The sequence below is a fragment of the Periplaneta americana genome, chromosome 5 (genome assembly GCF_040183065.1).
Source record: "Periplaneta americana isolate PAMFEO1 chromosome 5, P.americana_PAMFEO1_priV1, whole genome shotgun sequence".
NCBI lineage: Eukaryota > Metazoa > Arthropoda > Insecta > Blattodea > Blattidae > Periplaneta > Periplaneta americana.
The window spans coordinates 124,661,720-124,683,623 of NC_091121.1; the positions used below are offsets into that span (position 1 = coordinate 124,661,720).

The 21,904-nt window shown below is 34.9% G+C and overlaps 1 protein-coding gene across 3 annotated transcripts in view; it reads right to left on the minus strand.

Annotated features, from left to right (window-relative positions):
* Positions 1-21,904, minus strand: part of LOC138700152 (WD repeat-containing protein 20-like) — a 276,921-nt gene that overhangs the window by 28,909 nt on the left and 226,108 nt on the right. For all 3 annotated transcript variants that reach the window (XM_069826535.1, XM_069826534.1, XM_069826536.1), the window contains exon 5: positions 20,715-21,601. In XM_069826535.1, the coding sequence (XP_069682636.1) occupies positions 20,715-21,601 (887 nt within the window). The remainder of the gene's footprint in view (positions 1-20,714; positions 21,602-21,904) is intronic.

The following is a 21,904-nucleotide window of genomic DNA, read 5'->3' on the forward strand; positions in this document are numbered from 1 at the left end:
ATCTTTCTTTTCTTCAGAAACTGAACGAACTTAACTGATGCTTTGACTTAAGGGCTTTCTGCCATCTAGTGATAAGGAAGGAAGTTTGTCCCTTAACATGGCTGGATGGATCACACGTATGTACGTATTTATTCACACTGCAAATGGGTAAATGCCCGGTGGCAGTGGTAACTAATTACACTCAATGACAATTAATAATAAACAATAATAAATACAATAATAATAATAATAATAATAATACTAATAATAATAATAAATAATAATAATAGTATAATAAAATTAACAAGCAGCATCCTAATTAAATGAAGCATCATCACTTAAAATAACATTTAAAGTAAATCTAATCAGTATCTTAACCCTAAGTTCGAACTAAAACCCACACTCGTGGGAAATCACAATAGTATCAGTGAAAGGTACTTGTGCATGTATGAACGTATCATGGGTATGATATGTTCATACATGCACAAGTACCTTTCAGCACTACACTCATTTTGCTGTCAATTCACTCACTGCACTGGTACTACGACATTGATACTATCCTGATTTCACTGACACTTCAAAAACATTTCACTGTTCAAATACTTTGCTCTACCACTATAAACTACTGTATAAAACTTCACTGATACAAAGACACTTCACTAACACAACACATTTCACTGATACAACACTTCAAATAACAAAACATCAATTACACCCTTTAAATAGGTGCATAATCGTGGTGGGAATATAATGGTGAAGCAGTGCGCAGTCTCGCCCGTTCTCCTACTACGTGATGACGTCACGCGGGAAGCATTGCAGACTCTCTCGCAGCTTGCTAGCTTAGCTTAGCTCAGCTCAGCTCAGCTCCGTAAGGTTTTGGAAGTGGGGTAGGTTAATTGATATGAATACCAAGAAGCTGTATTAACTAATCCCTTCCCTACTAACATCTTGTCAGGAACGTGATGCGCTCCCAAAGCATAGCCGTCTAGACATGACGTCTTTGTGACCCTGCGACTTTTATTGACAGTTTTCATTCAAGCTGTCAAATGCAGTTTTTTCAAGCTGTCTATTTAGAGGGTTGCTGTATGTTGTAAAACGATCTTTCGTGAAGAAGAGGAGTTATTTTCGTCTAAATATAAGCGAAAGGTTTTCCAGAATTCTAACTGTTTGAATAAAAGTGCATTGAAGTTCTGTCCTGCATTCCAAGTAGAATGAACAAAGTTTAAGAAAGGGAATCAGAATCGAGGTCTTGTAAGAGTTATTGGCAGTATAGTGACATGACAGAAAAGGTCTGTCTACGAAGCACAACATTCACATGGTGAACATAAAGGAAAAAAGGGTAACAATGAAGGGGAATAAACAGTGGTGAAACTGAGGGGCGTAATAGAGTACAATAACGTTATGCTGTGGGTTGACTGTCAGGTCAGCTTCAGAATGAAGTCTTATATCCCTTCTCCATTATGGGAAAATACGTAAAAAAAACTACAGAAATGTTTCTTCAATATAATGTTTATGGTACTTTTCAGCTTTTCAATGTCTACGTAATTGCATGTAAGACCGTGAAGGGAAGCAAACCCAGGAAGGAAAGGATCTATACAAATCTTCAACTTGACCTGGAAGCAGGCATTTTATAGAGGGTTACGACGACAATATTACAAGCAAACTGTTGGGCTTATCCCCCCCCCCCGTCATATACCTACCACCCACAGAAAAAGAAGCCAGTGAGAACCTGCAAAGTTTGTAAATCTCACAAGAAATGTTTTGCACTGGAGTCTTTCGAAACTTAACATACTGTTCAAACTGTTACCAAATTATGAGTATAATATCACAATTTGTAGTAAAAGACCCATGTTTATTGCAAACGACCTCCACCTGCCTTTAAATGCCACTTACCGCACACCACCAATTCACTGTCTGCGCGTGGAGATTTAAATAGAGATTCCAGGCAATAAGCCCGTCCTTTTAAATCTTACTGCATGAACTTAAAGCAGCAACAAGCAAACTTTAGAAAAGAGTCAATAATGAACATTTGTTAAAGGCAGGTGTCGAATTAATTACGTTCATTCTGGTGTACTGCTTTCGTTAGAAGATATCTTAGGTTCATGGACTCAACTCGGTTTGATCCATTCAGGGTGATGGACAGAATACATTCTGAATCAGACCTTCGATTTCAGGCTGGCTTTAAAGAGGCTGAAAATGTGAATTGCAACAAATGTCAAGTGTAGCATGATGATGTGTCCCTAAAAGAAGGCAAATTCGAAAAAAAAAAAAAAAAAACGCATTTTCGATAAAATGTGGACTTAACGCGTTTTGATTCCGAGATCCTCAAATACGTTAAAAAATTTTCATCGTCAACATTTTTACATTACTTAAAAAAACACATCAGTTTTTCATTCCAGTGATTCTGCATATTTCTTTTAGTAAAATGCTCCTGCACACAATTTTAATATCTGAATATTTTTTTACACAAATGAAGTCCACAATTTCCACATCTGACATTAATTTTCGTAATGTGAACGGCTTTCTTGTTAGCAGCTAGTACTTGAAATAGACCTTGATTCACCCTCACTAACCACTTCTGTATTATCTTCCTCACTACCACTTTCTTTCTTCAACTCCGCCGGTAAATCAATTTCCAATAGCACTATAATATCACTTTCACCCAAAACATTAAGGCTGCTATTATCCACAAAACAACTCATGTCTATGTTCTGTATCCCTGAATACAACTAGATTTGAATAAACACCAATAAAGAAAGAACAAATTTACCAACTCAAGTTTCTACACTGCAAGTAAATGGTAAAGTGGAGAATTGAAACAGTAAACGACTTTAACGGCATTACAAACAGTTACAACAATGGACAAAAATCACAGAATTCAAACTAGAAAATGTTTAAAAGTGTAGGTCATATGAAATACCAAGGGTGGGTAAAATCTGTCCACTAACAAATACTTCAAATTATTAGTCTGCTATATTTGAAATCTGAAACAGAACACATGTGTGCATACTTTATCATGTTAGAGACAAATAGAGTAACGATGAAAGCTGTCAGATTTCATTAATTGAAAAAAATTTAGAAAATAAAAAGGGTGGGCAATTTTTTCCCAACCGTGATAATGCTAGGGTTAAGCGAGAAATTGACTCCTTTTTTGCTCCTCTATTGACATTCGAGACAATTGAATCCTTCCATTTACTGAAGCCTTTTCTGTCTGGAAGTTGTTAAAAGATAACACAGCTTTAACATTTTATGAGACATGTAATTAAGTCCTTTTAGCTTAGAAAGTTTTGAAGAACTATGAGAAAATTATTCCCTTCTGCGGAGCGACTCATATGTGAAAAATTTTAACAATAACAATATGATACACAGGAACATACTAGTTGATAGTTATTATAATGGTGTAATTACTCACGTTTCGTTATTTAGGTCTAATGCACTATCCTCTGATACATGTTCGTCTGAATTGGTTTTGGAAGTGGCCTGAAGAGTAGGCCTACATGAACTATTGGCAATGATGTCATGAATTTCTTTTCTCCTTCTCCGTTTTTCACATCTGTCCAATCTCAGATTATCTGTTGATTTTCGTTTCAACCAAGACTGCGCCAGAGCTTTTGTGGGTACAGCGTCTACTTTCAGATTACGACTGCTTTTTGGTTCATAATTTAGAAGTTTCTGCTTTAAAGGTACTTCGTAACTTGACTCCTCAAAATGAAGTGAACATATTCGAGCTGAAACAACATTAAGTCTTAAGATTTTTACCCCCTTTCTTTTCCCTCAAAGCAATCTATGGAATAAGTCAAACAATAAGTTTAACATGAAAATATATTTTGCAAATGAGTTGCGAAGCAAATAAAATTTAGTAACATGCGAGAAAACTCATCGTGCTGTAAATTGACTTCATCCTCCCTTCTACAAGCATGCAACCATTGTCTTGCCAAGTCTTCATTCTTCGGAAACCTATAATATTTTACCGTCAGTTCCTTTTGTTTTTCGATTGTAACTCAAACAACCAGATACTGCACATCCAGGCATACTAATAGCATGTGTCACATTAATAGCATTACTGATACAAGAATAACATTCAATATAATATATATAAACAACGAATTAACACCGTGCACGTACACACAACAGCTGTTTGTTTTGTTCCTCGAGCACTGCGGTGCGAATTAGCGTGCCGCTGCTGCTTCCCAAGTGACGACATGCGCAGTAGAAAACGAGTTTGAGTCAACCGTCTGCTACACCATTATATTCCCACCACGGTGCATAATATACTACTGTCTATTAATAAAGACCTTAAGCTTACTTTTAAATATATTTTTGGTTATTGCTAAAGCCTTTAGTAAGTCTGCAGGTAAAACTGGTCGAGTTGTAATGTCAGAGCACATTTTTCCTCTTGGAGAAGAGGCCTGGAGAAATTGTCAGAGCTGCAGTGGATCGTGGATTGTCAGAGCTACTAGCTCTGGTTAAATCTACACATCTAATAGTGTAATGCAGAGCATAATAAAGTACACAGAAAGTAAAGCAGATATCGGTTCCTTTGATTATTATGAAGCCGTGCTGGCAGTCATGTTGAAACCAGGCCTTCTATACATACTGTATTAGTAATACAAAGAAATACAAAAATGAAAAAGTATTAGGTATAGAATTAGGCTTATTATACATAATAGAAAAATACAGTAGTAGTGGTGGTAGCAGTAGTAAAGATAATAGCATAATAATGATACTAATTATATTTAGATATTATCATATTATATACGGTATGCAAGGAATGCCATACTTAAACGGGTAATGCCTTTTGTCTCATTTTTTAAAATTCCCATTCATTTATGAAGCAACTACAAATATGCAGAATCTACATTGTAGACCTACCAGTTCATGCCAAACATAGATTACACATTTCATTGTACAGTACCTGTATTACCTAATCCTACTATTTCATCATTCGATATGAAGTAAAAAAATGACATGTCATCTGAAATTAAGACAATATTTCTCTATCTCACTTAAATTACTCACTTTCAACTTTACACCAGAAAATATAAATTCATTTGGGGCAGGAGAGTACTGCTATTTTTCTGACATTTGTCTTAAGCACGTTTAGACAATTGTAGTACTCATAAACTTATAAACATTAGGACTTAAAAACATCATTAGAGCCACAGTTTTCAGTTCCTTTGGATATCACATTCCTTTCTTGCTACGATCCCGTAAATCCACTTGAATTTTCACAATATGTGCTTCATCTTTACGATAGTTAAAAACATATCACATAAATTTTTAATTGGTCGCTATTTCCATCCACAAGCTGAGAATCATGGCTGTTTTCTCCTACAGATGACAATGAGGATACTTCACTTTGTAGGCCTACATGCCGTTTTTTAAGTTATTTTAATTTCCTCAATCTTTCTTTCCTAGGATTGTGAGCTGATAAATCAACTTCACTTCCAACAGAAATAGTTATTTTGGAAGACTTTGCAGAAATTTCAGTGTTGGTGCAATTACTTGCATTTTCATTTATATCTTCAACCTTATAAAATTATTTAAAGACATGTAGTTCTGATAACTAGGTTATATCAGGTGACTTTCTACATAAGTAAAATATGCCTACCTACTAAATAACTGCATTTAGCTTGGGTTTACACAAAGGGTTTTTAATAAAATGCCAAGCCACCCACGACTATAGTTTAGTCTAAAAATATGTCCACATGAACTTAGAGTATATTAAATATATCAGAAAGATACCAATTATTTAAGTATAGTAGTGTGTACTTATCTCGTTCCCGAGAATTAATATATTATTATTAGGTACAGTACTGTAAACGCTAAGTTAAACTGGTTTGCCATACACCACTGCTTCGATAGGCTATGGCATTGCGGTCTGCTCCGAGACTCTACCTAGATTGCTACAGAGAATGAGAGAAGCTCGCTATGACGTCACAGAGCATTGAGTCGGAAGTGACTGAGGCAAAGCATGGTTTCACCCCCTAATGTATACAATACGATTATTTTATTTCTTCTTGTAAAGCTGATGACTTTGTTCTTTAGAGAATTTATTTTCATTTTGTTGGCCATTGTCCAATCGTTTATTCTACTGAGGTCATTCTGAAGAAGAGTAATATCTTCGAGGTCATTCTGAAGAAGAGTAGCAGCTTCAAAACTTTTTATTTCTCTGTATACGATACAATCATCTAGGAATAAGTGAACTCTGGACAAGATGTTAACTGGCAGGGGAAAAGGGGAGAGAGAGGGGGGAGGGGAGGGAGAGAGGAAATGGGGAGGGAGAGATAGAGGGAGAAGGAGAGAGAGGGTGAGATGGGGAGGAGGAGGGGAAATATGTATACATAAACACACAGGGTTTCCCAAAATGATCTTTGATGGCAAATAACTTGGAAATGGAAAAAGCGATAGGAAGGTGCGATTTTTTGCACTATGTTCAGATAAACAAAGTTTTGATAGCCACTTCTAAAACTTCAAAGTGGGCTCCATTCGTATTAATGTCCTGCAATGTTAGAACATGAGAGAGGCAACCAAGATATTACAAACTTCGTCTTATTTCATATTAAAAACTAATCACAAATCTGTGCTGAAATCCGTAAGTGGTTAAAACATGAATGAGTGGGAGTGAAGGACAGCTACTATTTTATAGCAAGATAGAACAAACATGACAGATTTCTTCCTACAAAGCGAACATCAGCGAATATCGAACTTCGCCATACTAGACAAACTTGAACCGAACATAGCGCCTGTAATGCACGACGCTAATTCATATCACGCAAGATAGCTATTAAGCCAGTACTCCGCTTCCGCCCAGGTCCAGCCCAGCATTTCCACATTAACCCATGTGATCGCAGCGGTCATGTGAGTACAAAGTTCCTGCAGATGCCCCACTGGGGTCCTGTAGGCCACATCTTTCACAATCCCCATAGGAAAAATTCCAGGAGGAGGGGTAATGTCTGCAGATTTTAGGGGCCAAGGGATAGGCTCTCATCTGCCAATCCAGCGACCAGGAAATGTGTGGTCCAATGTCTCCCTAAAGGTCAAGACCCAATGAGAAGGAGCACTATCTTGCACTGAAGCATGTCAGATTAAATGCTGCAACATGAGCAGGTAAATATCTGCGGTTCTTGAGGCTCTGCAAAGAAAAAGGGGCCCACCACATGGTCATGAAGCATGTGATTGCACAGGTTAATGCGGAAATGCTGGCCTGACCCTGGGCGGAAGTGGAGTACTGCCTTGATAGCCTGCGTGTTACAAATGGAGCACACAATGAAGTTTTGTAAGTGGCTACCAAAACTTCAAGTGTGTCTGAACACAATGCAAAAAAACGCAACTTTTTATTTTTTTCCATTTTAAGTTACAAGTTAAAAAAGCGCACGCGCACGCACGCACGCACGCACACACACACATAGTTAAAAAAGTATTGAATATATTCGTAACTTCTTATATTTTAATTTTACAAAAAAAAAATGATACCATACAATATGATACCAGTTTCGAAAAAGTTATTCAGGCATACAAGATGCGACAGTAAACTTCATTTTTTTAAAATAGCATCTTATATTTAAATTTACGTATTCTGAATCTCCACTAAATGTTACATATGAATGTGTAGAAATTTTACTCATTCATCCGTTTCATGTCTTTCAGATATTTATTAAACTTGTTTTGTGAATTTTAAACTTGAGACAAATTAGTATGTAAAATCAAGTTGAGTAGGCCATAAAAGTAAACAAAACACTTTGGATAACCAACCTTTATCACAGATGCTCAAAATGAGAACCATCCACAGCCAAACATGTCCCAGTGTATCATGAAAACAATCTATAGTCTCTCTCACAGTTACATGGCTGGTCTGTCCCATCTCATAGTCATAGTGTTTTGTTTACTTTTATGGCCTACTCAACATGAGTTTTACATACTTATTTATCTCGTTTGAAATCCACCAAAGAAGTTTAATAGTTGAAAGACATGAAATGTGTGAATGGGTAAATATTTCTACACATTCATACGTAAATTTAATGGAGATTCGAAGGAAAACATGTAAATTTTAATACATGGTGCCATTTAAAAAATAAAGTTTTCTACCACACCCTCTATGCCTAAATAACTTTTTTCGAACACTGGTATCATATTATATGGTTCTCTCCAACAACTTCTGTATAAAACTTTTTTTTGTGAAAATAAAATTTAAAAATTATGAGTAATTAATATTTCATATCTTTTGAACACACTGTGTGTGTGTGTATATATTTTTTTTTTCACGAAACAATGCTGCTTGTTATGTAGCCATAAATTTTGGCCTTTTTTTTTCTCACTTGACTGAAGACGGAATATATGGTATGTTTCAGCAAGATGTGGCTACATTTCATACAGCTTGGTCTTCATTGCATGTGATTGCTGGGTGTATTTGATGACAAAGTAATTAGTGCAGGATTGTGGCCTGCTCAATCCCCAGATCTAACACCCTGCGATTTTTAAATGTGGGTCACTTTAAAAGACAAGAGCGTATAAATCAAATCCCCGAACACTAGATGTACTGCAAAATAACATACAAGAATAAATAGCCAACATTTCGCAAGAGGAGTTGCAAAGTGTGAAAGAAAATCTGTTATGATGATACAACATGTCTCAAAGCACAAGGAAAACAATATCAATAGCTTCTTTGGAAAGGTAGTAGTTTTATTTTGCCTGGCAGAGTTAAGGCCATAAGGCCTTCTCTACCACTCAACCAGGTTTCAATAATATACATGAAATACAAAACAACACAAAAGAAGGTACCTTAGAAATTACATAAAAAAAATGGTAGAAAATTACAAATAGTCAAGATCAGTTACATAAGCAAGCAAGCAGGTAAGCAATGTTAGGCACATTCACAATTTTAATTTGCAAAATAATATTAATTTAACCGTCCGTTCATCTGATTTATCTTGACGCATAAGAATGGGTGTGCATCACGTCAATCCACCAAATGCTGACAGTACAGGGACTAGAGCAGGCCTGGGCACTAATACCTTGTGTCAATGCAGATTTCCCCTTAACTCCCCACTCCACCTTCTCCAGCTGAGAAAAGTAGACAGGAAGGTAAGTATTGCTCAGTGATGGATTGTATTAGGCATGCATCATAGCTTTTACGAACTTTCAACTCTTGCTAGTCGCCTGAAATCCAACAGGTGAGTGGTCTATGCTTGCGGTCATGGTGCAACTGAAAGTGAGGCTGAGTAAAATGATGGCTCTCTACAATAAGGAATGCAAGGGGAGCAAAAGAGAGTTGAATGGGGTCCTGTGTAGATTATCTCCAAACAGATAAAGAAAAGAAACCGAACAAGTTGTCTCAGATGGTAGCATTTGAGACTCACAATAGGGAGGTCCCGGTCGACCTGACTGGGAGTTTTCATGGTTTCTCTCAGTTACAAAGGCAAATACCAGATTGAAAATTTACATGCCATGATTCATCATCGCTTCAATCACCATTATCATTAATATTAATCAAAATCTCAGATCAGTTACATGAACACAAGCCATCTACAACACACAATAGAAACAGGAACTCAACAATAGTAAACACAGCCTACTGGTATCCCACAGACTCTAAACATGTGATATGACTACAGATGATAAAGCATGTACAAATAAGCTTTATAAAGAAAAAAAAAAAAAGATTCTGGAAAGTGTAGTAGAGAGTATACAGATATCTAGGGTGGAGGAATGGACTCTTGTAAAAGGAATGGAAAAAAGATGGCCGAAGATATTTCTAGAATGGTTACCGCATAAAAGTAGGAAACATGCATGATTGAGAGCAACATGGAGAGCCAGGATAGTGCAAATGATGAGGAAATGCCACCCACAGGAGGAAGATTTAACAGGATCATGAAGGCTGGCAGAGGGGAATTCAGGGTAACTGCTGAAGAGTGGAGCAGCCCTCAAAAGTAAAGTGTCCTCAGGCTATGTTCCTGATCTCAAATAAGGACCTCTTAATTTTATACTAAAATTACATAATAATGTCATGTGCATCATTTTCAGATAAACTGTGTAGATACTGAATATAAAATCCGCCTAATAGTTTAGGACAATTAGTTATATACAGACAAATGATGTACTCAAAATTACTTTTTTCAGTACCAGGAATGTTCTAAACGTTTACTTCCGTCAAAATATCGAAATTGATTTTTTGCAGCATCATAGTACTCTTGCTTTGTACATTGTACAGAGTGATTTATATAGAACTAGCACATTTCTTTCTTTATTTTAAAACGAATGATGCTAGCCACAATTTGCTATACCTCAAATGTAGAGTATCTTTGGGAGATTACTAATCTCTACAGCAAATGTTGAAAATTATTTATTCCACTGAAAAATCACCTAATGACCTGTTTTTAACGTCAAATTAAGCAGGAGTTCTGATTCCCTGTCACGAGATGTGCAGATGTTCATTCTTTATTCCTTATTGTTGGCAGCTACACCGATCAAAATACCCCTCATTTCTCGTGAAAAACAACAACTGAATAGACTACAGTGGACTTTATGTTGTCAGCAAACAGCTGGATACATTAAGAAGATTGATTGATTGTTGGCAGCCGTTTTAGACATTTTGTTTTAGTCACTGAAAATGCAGTACACATTAAATCAATGGCTGTTCCATGTGAAGCAATACTGGATTACAAATTCAATTACAGCTATTTAAAGGCATACCAGAGAGAATTTAGTGTTCGTAATCCCCCACAAAGAAATACAATACTGGGATTGGTAAACAAACTGGAAACAAGTGGATTTCTGATGTGTGAAGAAGGCAAACATCATTCATCTCGGCTGCCCAACAAGTGGCCAGTAACATGAAATGACATGTTGAGTTATGCCTCATGTAGGATGGTAGACATTTTCAACATTTGCTATAGAGATTAGTAACCTCCCAAAGATACTCTACATTTGAGGTATAACAAATTGTAACTCGCATCATTCGTTTTGAAATAAAGAAAGAAATGTGTTAGTTCTATATAAATCACTCTGTATAATAAGTAGAAATAGATAGATAATGGGTCCATTTCAGACGAGGAAAGAAATGTTAATGTTATGTGTTAATAGAAGAGAAATTAGTCAGAATTGGTACTCCCTTTTCTCATCTCACACTGTGTAATTTATACCTGTGTACTTTAAAAGACCAGAAAACATTATTTAGAGAAATTTTCTTCTACAAGCTTCAAAGAACTCAACCTAAATTCCAACTTGGGCTGGTATTCATAGTCGACACTTTATATCACCACTTTGCAAAGTGACACTCTTGACGAAAGTGGCTCATTCATATTAGTGGTATTCATAGACGATTGAAGAAGTGCACTTCACGCCAGCAAAGTGTAGAGTTACAATTTGGTTGGTAACAGAAGTCCCACAATGCCTTTCAAAACAAGTGAACAAACGATAACAATTTAATGACGTATAACCTACAAATTACAATGCTTGTGATTTGAATTGCGAGCCTAATTGATCGCGCGAGAAAGAAAATATATATTTAAAGTTGTTTTATTTCAGTTTCTAGTTTTTGTTGCCGATAGTTTAGATTATTTCAGTCAGTTCAGATATATAACAGTTTATCAAATAGTTTGTGATACTGCTGGTGAAATTAGGTTAGGTTTTGTACAGTACATAACTGATCCATTAATTTATATAGTTAGATTAGGTTCTCTACATATCTTTTTCATTGATTTATATTGCTAAGTTAGATTTTGTATGTATCCGTTCCACTGATTTATATAGTTCAGTTAGATTTTGTAGCCTACATATCTTCTATTAGTTTATATAGTTAGGTTAAGTTTTCTGTACGTTTATAATCATTAAATTTATATCGTTAGGTTAGGTTTTATATGTATCTGCTTCAGTGATATATCGTGTTATTTTCATTTTTGTCATTTTCGTGAATAGTGAATAGAAGTAAAAAAAGAATGTAATAAACACATTACTACTGCTATTATTATTATTATTATTATTATTATTATTATTATTACTACTGCTACTATTTTCTCTCTCTCGTTTCCATTATTGCCTGCTCTTCAGGAATATTTTGAATGCCAAATGTTTCTACAATGCAAAACAAAATAGGCCTAATAGTATGAGATCTCTTTTCATGGTGAGGTTATGACTGCACATGAACTAGAGACAGTAGATGTATTGCTTACCGGCATGAAAATATATATTACCAGTATCAAAACAGTAATGATTATATCAACATCAAGATAAATCTTATCTCAAAATACAGGCCGTCAACAAAAATCAAAATCATTTTAAACCCAATATAATTATGGAATCTGCTCAGAAGGCAGGCACGTAAGGTCTCTCAATGCTGATTTAAGATAGTTATGCCTACATTAGATTGAAGTTAGTTTAATATTATTTAAGTTAAAAAATTCGTTTCAGCAATAAAAAATAGGTTATATAGGCATATCTACCTAGTATCACTTCATCGAATTGAGGTTATAAATATACGAATGTTAATACAAAAATACCTAAACTATAATATTATATATATTAATGTATGGTACATATCTGTAGCATAAAATTTTAATGCAGTCAATAACTGTATTATTGGAGGCACTGGCAAACGTCTATTATTCGTTAATATGTTTTCGCGGGATATCAGCCGAGTTAAGATTTTGGAATGCTCCAAGCTTTCGACTGCTATCTCTGCAGCCATCTTCAGGGAAGTGATGTCCGAACAGAAAGTCGAAAGGTTATATAGATGTGGCTGTCTCAGGTGAAACGGGATTGGTTTCGACTTTCTGTTCGGACATCACTTCCCTGAAGATGGCTGCAGAGATAGCAGTCGAAAGTTTGGAGCATTCCAAAATCTTAACTCGGCTGATATCCCGCGAAAACATATTAGCGAACCAACGCCGAGAAAGCCTCAAATCATACGTCTATTATTCGTTTTTGTCAACCAGTCATCGAAAATATAAGCAATCTCAATAAGTTTCTTTATCAAATCGGAACAGTTTTTTTAAATTCTATATCATTATAAAATTCCATGGGATTGTTTTTAGGCCCATCTCTAATTTGTACATTGTCCACTATTTGTGCCATGTCTTCCGCATGTTCTAATAATTCGACAACTTCCAAGATGTCCGCCATTTTTCTACAAAGTGTCACTTTCGGCTCAAAGTGTGATCGGAACTACACTTTCATCCAAAGTGTTCCTTTGCACCAAAGTGTCGACTGTGCAACGGAAAAGTGATACTTTGCGTCTTCCAAAAGACACTTTAATCGAAAGTGTCGATTATGAATACCAGCCTTAAGGAGGTGCCAGGATACACACAGAGAACATTTCCAGCAACTGATAAGCAGACAGTGAATTTTCAGTGCCTACACAGCGACAAGACGTCATGTCTCTTGGCTTATGGAGGGAGCACAGCAATGAATTAAATGACCTCCCTGCAACTGATGCATGCCTAACGTTTAGTATTTGCTGATAAGAAATGGACGTGCACTGTTGCCAATGTATTAAGAAAAAATCCAACCTTGTTTGCTTTCCTACTGAAGGTTATGTCATGAAGATCCACAGGCAGAGCAATGATTGTTGCTAGTAAGCAGCTTGTTTACAAGTTGTTCTATAGCTTATGCACTACAAAATATTTAAGAAAATAATATAATAAATATTTTCAGTTTATATACATTTGATTGATGTCCACAACAACAAAGTTCATATATGTTTTCCAACTTCAAACCAATGTTACGCACATGATTAACTCTAGACAGTAAATGAAAACACCACATTGACCCACAGAGTATTCTCCAGGAAAGAGGTTTCGCTCAGGTAAATGCCATCAGTCTTTTACTGTTACAGATTGAATGTAACTGCTGAGAAAATAGTGTTTGTTTTTTCCCCTGGATCAAGCATGGGAATGTTGTGTATTGCATAGTACACAGGCTGAAGGGACGTCAAAGTTAGAGCATTAGTATACAGCTGACTTCCATTCAGTGCAGTGCAGTTCAGTTTAATTCATAGTAATACAGTACATATTAGAACAGCCAATTTACTTTCTATATATATATATATATATATATATATATAAAGAAGAAATCTTCTAAAAGTGTCGTGCTAAATTTGTACAAAAATATACTGGCATTCAACAACCATCTGATTCAACAATACAGAATTTAGAAAGAAAAGTTACGAAACTTAATAATTTTAAATAGAGAAAAAAAAAGCGCATAAAACACATTCTAACTTAAGAAAAACTCGACATAGGTCACAGCCTTTTTCAATAGAGATGAAATCCAGTGTGTGCCTAGAGATCTTTTCAAAAGATGTGAAATGTGCATTAGATGCTAGTTGACAGTTCCAGCACTTATTATAAGGTAAACCAATAAAGTACACCTATATAATTGGTGAGATTTTATTGCTGAAAGCTGACATGCTGAACATTTTTTGAAGAATGCAGTACTAAACAAAACCTGCTTCCAAACACATCTTTAACGACCTACAATGCCTCAAAAGTGCTAGTTAACAACTATGCCATTATAAATACGGTTAATCTAAAGATCAAGTTAAAATGAAGTCAAACCTAACCAAGAGTTTAACTCAATGCACTGTATTACAGTCTCGGATAAGTTAAACTGCTGTTTTATTGTGTTACTGCTTTAAAATGGTGGATGCTCGTGAACAATCTTCATTAAGAAACATCTTTGTTCTTCAATAACAGAGAAAATATCATTAAAAATATGTAGAGGACCAATACTGGCTACTTCAGTATGCTTCTTAAGCATTGCGAATATACAGCATTGTTGTCTACTCCCAAACACATTGCAACCAGATTAAACCATACATGACTATCCGCAACTGAACTCCATACACAATCAGCTGACTAATGAACTATAATATTAGTGTACGCATTTTATAAGTTGTGTAGAATGTTTATGAAACAGAAGTCAGTCAAATAATAAAATTATTTTTATGAGTTTAGTAATATTACATAATATTATTAGTGTGTTTATAAAACAGGCCCCAGTATTTCATAGTAAATCTTACCAGGAGACTGTCACACACAGTACAATGAGCAACAGGGTTACAGTAGGTACAGTAGATTTATGGACACTTCTGAAATCTTCCATCGTTTTCAGTATACCTACTACCAGAGGTAAAATAGTGCAGCGCAACTAGTAACTAATGCAGAGGTTCAACAGCATGTTTTCAAAAATAGAAATGACATCATTTACCTTTTCAAATCTTTAAATTCAAACCCTAAAACACATATTTTTGCACTTTCTCATTTTTCGTTGCATATTGTATTCGAATTTCAATTTTTCAAATCAAGGTAGGGGACTGTAAAGCTTAAGGCCGTTCTCCCACCAGTGCTATGTTACTACAATGATACCACTATGCTATGTCACTTTTTAGTTGCTGCACGTGGTTTTAAATGGAACTTCTTCCACTAGCATGACGGATATGAGATCACGATGCCACCTGCAAGCGACGAGTTGTGTGAGACTCGACATGTCAGTCTCCTTGCTACCTTGCCGCGACCAGTCGCTTGAGATGGCTGAAGAAAAAAAGAACATTGCCTTCGCTCAACTAGTAGAACAATATCCATGCCTAAACAACCATAATTTCAGAGGAATACGCAAAGAGAGATGTGACTACAACAGAGTAGAAGCTCCAATTACAGTAGTTATATGTGTAATGTTATAAACACAATAAAATAATTAGAAATAGAAACAGAGAGAGAATACAGAAAGAGTGGAAAGAAATGGAAGGAGGAGACAGAGACAGACAAAGAGAGAAACAAAAAAATAAAAATGACAATATTTTAAATTAAATTTTATGTTTACAACTTACAAATGTCTTTTAAGAAACCCAGAGGTTCATTGCTGCCCTCACATAAGCCCGCCATCGGTCCCTATCCTGAGAAAGATTAATCCAGTCTTTACCATCTTATCCCACCTCTCTCAAATACATTTTTATATTATCCTCCCATCTACGTCTCGACCTCCCCAAAGATACAGAATATATAGACCTATACATTAAGTTAAGAAATGGAAATGTGACATTTTGGAAGCTTTCAATATTACTCATATACTGCATAATGTAAAAGCTGAAATCTAAATTCAAAATGTTACATACTGTATCTAATAAAGTAAAATTATAGTAGACGAGTTCTTAAATTAGATTTGCTTTAATTTAATTTAAGATGTTCGTGTTATTTGTAAGTGATGTTAATTTAAACTAAGATTGCAGATTGTGGTAAGATATACTACTTTGATTATGCTTCTTAAAATATAGGAATTTTGAAAACTGTTTTTACGTCACGGGTGTAGATATATAACATTACACAATCTGAACAATTTAATTTCAAAATAAAATACTAGACATTCAATAGAATAATTTGAACTTTTTTTTCGTCATTTTGCAGTTCATAGGCACAAACAAAAGCCACTTTATTGATATTGTTCCTAATATACGGCTTCATCCAACAGCTCCGCCTTTTCTTCCTTCTGAGATCCTGATAAGTAGAGACCAGATTTTAAAGGGAATCCCTTTTTTTTATTTCAACACGAAACACGAAATAATTAATTACGATGTTCACAACTATCTTCCATCAACCAAATTATGTGGTTTTGACTTCCTTTTTTTTTTTTCCCCCCTTTTTCCTTTTTTTAGTTCATATTCCTTTTTTTCCCCTTTTTAAAAACATTCTTATTTTGGTCCTTTTTTGACAGAATATCGTAAACATTCAGATAATTTTCCTATAGCCCTGTAACTTCCTGAGCAAGCAAAAATAAATATTGTTCTTCTCCTGATTCCAGACATTTTTTGTCAAATTTTCACTCCTTCTATACTTTGTCACCTGTTAGTATGTGAGAGAAGGCCCTATGGCCTTAACCCTGCCAGTATAAATAAATTATTATTATTATTATTATTATTATTATTATTATTATTGAAAAACTAATAAAGTGTGCTGATTTAGAGTTCAGGATAAAAAGAAAATTTTCACCTCTAGCTTCAGTTGATGTTGAGCGATCATTTTCTGTTCATAAACACATTCTGCATTCAAAGAGACAGAATCATATTGAAACATATTAAAATGTTGATTGTGATCAAATATAACGCTTTTCTTATGTTGTGAAGTGATAAATATAAGCTTGTGTGTGCTATGTGTATCCATGAATGTGCTGAAGTGTGTTTTCAATTAAAATAACACCCTTTTGAGGGAGTAATAGACCTTTTTGAAATCTTTTTTTGACCATATCAAATACAACACTTTCCTTACGTTGTGAAGAGATAAATGTAAGATTGTGTATATCCATGAATATGCTGAAGTGTGTTTTGGGGAGTAATATAGTCCTTTTTCAAATCCCTTTTTTGTCCTTTTTTAATGAAAAATTGTCCCTTTAAAATCTGGTCTCTACTGATAAGCAATGATATCATCATCATCATCAGGAGACATCTTCCAAACATTTGTGTAGCGGTCGCGTAATTATTGTATGCGAGCTTGTTATCAATCGCTTCACAATAACGAAACTATAAGTTGCATTCTGGTAGCGTCGTAGTAGCGTAGACCTAATTGTGATGATTAGGACTGCCTATTTCGAAAGCCTGAATCTGTTTTAAAATTCGTGTTCATTCATATTTCAAAGTGGTGCACTCATTTTCGAAAAATTAGCCACCGTGGCCATTCAGCAATATTTATCACTTCCTCACTTTCACTCATAACTTCTTGGATATTATGTCACATCCACGTGTATAGCGGGAACCACCATTTTGTACTTTTGAGCCTTGAACTTCAGTTTAAATGGCAGAAGACTGCCGATCAAGTTAAACCCAAGTTAACTCAAGGTTAACTAGTAGTTAAGGTTTATAATACGAAGCAGAACGAAAAACTTGAGTTTAAATTCAACATAAGGTTTAAACGGCATTTATAATACCGGTCCTAAGTGACAGTGAATATAAACAGAAAATATTATACAATATTATATTAACGCATTTTTTTAATACATTCACTGTATTAATTTTTAACTTGATACTAAGTCTATAATTTGTTAATGCATAGTAACACAATCTTTTTCCTTACTGCCCACACATCTCTACCTACAAGGTCACTGTTAATAGCATAATAGCATTGTTGATACTAGCCAAACACATCAAATTCCAGCAGAATTAATACAAAAGGGTGGAAATTTATAAACTTGTACTTGCTACGAGTATTTGGGAAAAGGAAATTGTACCAGAACAATGGAAGGAGTCCATAATTGTACCTATTTTTAAGAAGGGGGACAAAACCAACTGTGGTAACTTTCGAGGAATATCACTTCTGTTGACGTCGTACAAAATTTTGTCCAATATTCTTTTGAGAAGATTAACTCCGTACATAGATGACATTATTGGGGATCATCAGTGTGGTTTTAGGTGTAATAGATCGACCATTGATCAGATTTTTTGTATTAGACAGATAATGGAGAAAAAATGGGAGTATACATCAGTTATTCATAGATTTCAAAAAGGCATATGATTCGGTTAAGAGGGAATTATTATATGATATTCTTATTGAATTTGGTATTCCCAAGAAACTACTTCGATTAATTAAAATGTGTCTCAGTGAAACATACAGCAGAGTCTGTATAGGTCACATTCTATCTGATGCTTTTCCAATTCACTGTGGGCTAAAGCAGGGAGATACACTATCACCTTTACTTTTTAACTTCGCTTTAGAATATGCCATTAGGAAAGTTCAGGATAACAGGCAGGGTTTGGAATTGAACGGGTTACATCAGCTTCTTGTCTATGCGGATGACGTGAATATGTTAGGAGAAAATCCACAAATGATTAAGGAAAACACGGAAATTTTACTTGAAGCAAGTAAAGGGATCGGTTTGGAAGTAAATCCCGAAAAGACAAAGTATATGATTATGTCTCGTGACCAGAATATTGTACGAAATGGAAATATAAAAATTGGAGATTTATCCTTTGAAGGGGTGGAAAAATTCAAATATCTTGGAGCAACAGTAACAAATATAAATGGCACTCGGGAGGAAATTAAATGCAGAATAAATATGGGAAATGCGTGTTATTATTCGGTTGAGAAGCTCTTATCATCCAGTCTGCTGTCCAAAAATCTGAAAGTTAGAATTTATAAAACAGTTATATTACCGGTTGTTCTGTATGGTTGTGAAACTTGGCCTCTCACTCTGAGAGAGGAATATAGGTTAAGGGTGTTTGAGAATAAGGTGCTTAGGAAAATATTTGGGGCTAAGAGGGATGAATTTACAGGAGAATGGAGAAAGTTACACAACGCAGAACTGCATGATTTGTATTCTTCACCTGACATAATTAGGAACATTAAATCCAGACGTTTGCGATGGGCAGGGCATGTAGCACATATGGGCGAATCCAGAAATGCATATAGAGTGTTAGTTGGGAGACCGGAGGGAAAAAGACCTTTGGGGAGGCCGAGACGTAGATGGGAGGATAATATTAAAATGGATTTGAGGGAGGTGGGATATGATGATAGAGACTGGATTAATCTTGCACAGGATAGGGACCGATGGCGGGCTTATGTGAGGGCGGCAATGAACCTTCGGGTTCCTTAAAAGCCATTTGTAAGTATGTAAGTAAGTAAGTAAGCCAAACACATAAGCTCAGAATTGTACAAATTCAGAACAGTAAAACTTGATACATTTTTATGGGGACCTGAAGAAAAAAAAAAACGCATAGACCTAAGTGAGAAAAACCTATGAATGAAATAACATTTAATAACATATGATATTATATCATTTGAAGTCCATATGGGGAGAACAAGTCAAGTCAATTTACCAGTAGTAACATTTTCACAAGAAAAATTTAGAATTTCATACTTAAGCCATCCTTGAATCTATAAGACAGTACTCAAATTTATAACACATATTCTTGAAGAATGTAAGATTTATAGAAAATCTTAGCTGCTTCGAGCCAAAGCAGGCTCATATATTACATTTAAAACTCCAATTAAAAAAATTTTAAGACATTGACTTACCTTGTTCTTTCAGTTCATTTAATAACATGCGATTATTTTACAAAAAGTCAATTATTTTGAACTGCTTGCTCCTAAGGAATAAATCATGCCCCATAATTTGTTGTTCAGTTAGATCATAGGTTGTTATGAAATGTCTCATGGTTTCTGAAGCATAGTAACAGCATCATTAAGAACAAAAGATTGGTAGAGGAAAGCATGGGCAGCTTTGAATTTCCACTAATTTCAAAGTGGGCCTTATCTTAACAATGAACATGTGCTGTATTTTTGCAGTCTTGCATTTTCACGCAAACCTAATTTTGAGTAAATTTGATTTAAAAGGTATAAATGGCGTTTGTATCTCCTGGTTTAAAATATGATCGTATAAGCATAAAAAAAACGTATAACTGAAATAAATTAATATGGAAAATATAGGAATTCTGCCAGAACTTCAGAAACAAACATAGAAATATGAAAAATGTATAAAAGAAGTTTTACTGTGATAATGGTTCAGCTTCACTTAGTGTTGTAATTTCAAGATAAAAGTTTTGTTATTTCATTCCTTCATGGACTACAGATTGTTATCATAACAAACTAATAATCAGATGCCTGGCTCAGTCAGTGATTCACATGGAGCCTCATGGGTTGGGTTCTGCTAAATGGCAAAGCTGTACTCCATTTCAAACATCAATTCCGAAGTATTTTTAATAATACAGTATTTTAATCCACTTTGCTGTTATTCTACAAACAAATGAACACTTTTACCTGTAACACTTTGCTCCATACATGCATGTTTGCCTCGTTTGCTTGGATGTTGTTCCTTGATCATCAACAGCAGAAGCAGAGACACCAACAGTATTCACTGCCTGATCATCATTTCTTGGCTCATCACTTTTTAAATCTACATTCACTTTCTGAGCATTGGTACGATTATCATCATTATCTCTACTGTTGTTATCATCATCATCATCATCTACATCATCACTCATTTCATGACATTTCACGTTCTCAGGGTTCTCTTTATTTTCAGTTTCATTATCTGAGTGAATATCATCACTATCATCACCATGTTTATCTGAAGTATTATTTTTTGGATTTCTTTTTCCTCTCTTCTTAACTGCAGTATCACATTTTACTGTTTTTCTCTTCCGACTGCTGACAGTTCTTGAGGAACATGAAGTTTCTGTACCACTTTCATTATCTTTTTCCAATGCTGTCATCCAACTTGGTAAGTTTCTTTTTTCATCACAACTTGTTTCACACTGATTTGTACTAGAGTTCATATTTTCAATATCCAAGTCTCTTATCTCCCTTTCTTCATCCTTGTCAATACTTTGTTCTTCCTTTTTTATACTTACATTTTTGGCTTCATTATTTTCTTTAAACTTATTCTGATTATCTTCGGCAACAGTTTCCTGGTGAAAACTTTGTTCTTTTTTTATGATCATCGGTATATCTTTGCTTTGATCATTTTCATTATGTACATTCTGCTTATCTTCTGTAAAAGTTTCTTGTGGTATAACAACACGAAACCTGTAACTATCTGGCAACAGTGCAAGTTCATCTCCATTATGTAAAATAACAGAATTGCCTTTATTCAGTTGAACAACTGATTCTTCTGCTTTTGTATAAAAGAATGGGTTTGTGTGTGTCTGAAACAAAATAAGATAAAACTTTTTTGAAAAATAAATATTACGTAGATACCATTATATCTAAGAAATGTTAGCTACACAAAGTCTTTCAAGTTCCATGACATTTATAAAGAACTTCTCTAGACTATGTGTATATCTTTTGTGCACTGTGTTGAAAACTGGAGGATGTTATTTGATTAACAAGTAAAGGAAGTAGTTTCACATAAAAATAGTTTCTCAGTACGAAACACTGCCTTTTCCTTTACATTTACAGTATTTTCCAGGAAAGTCTGAGTAATTTTTTAATCTTGGGAAATGATTGCA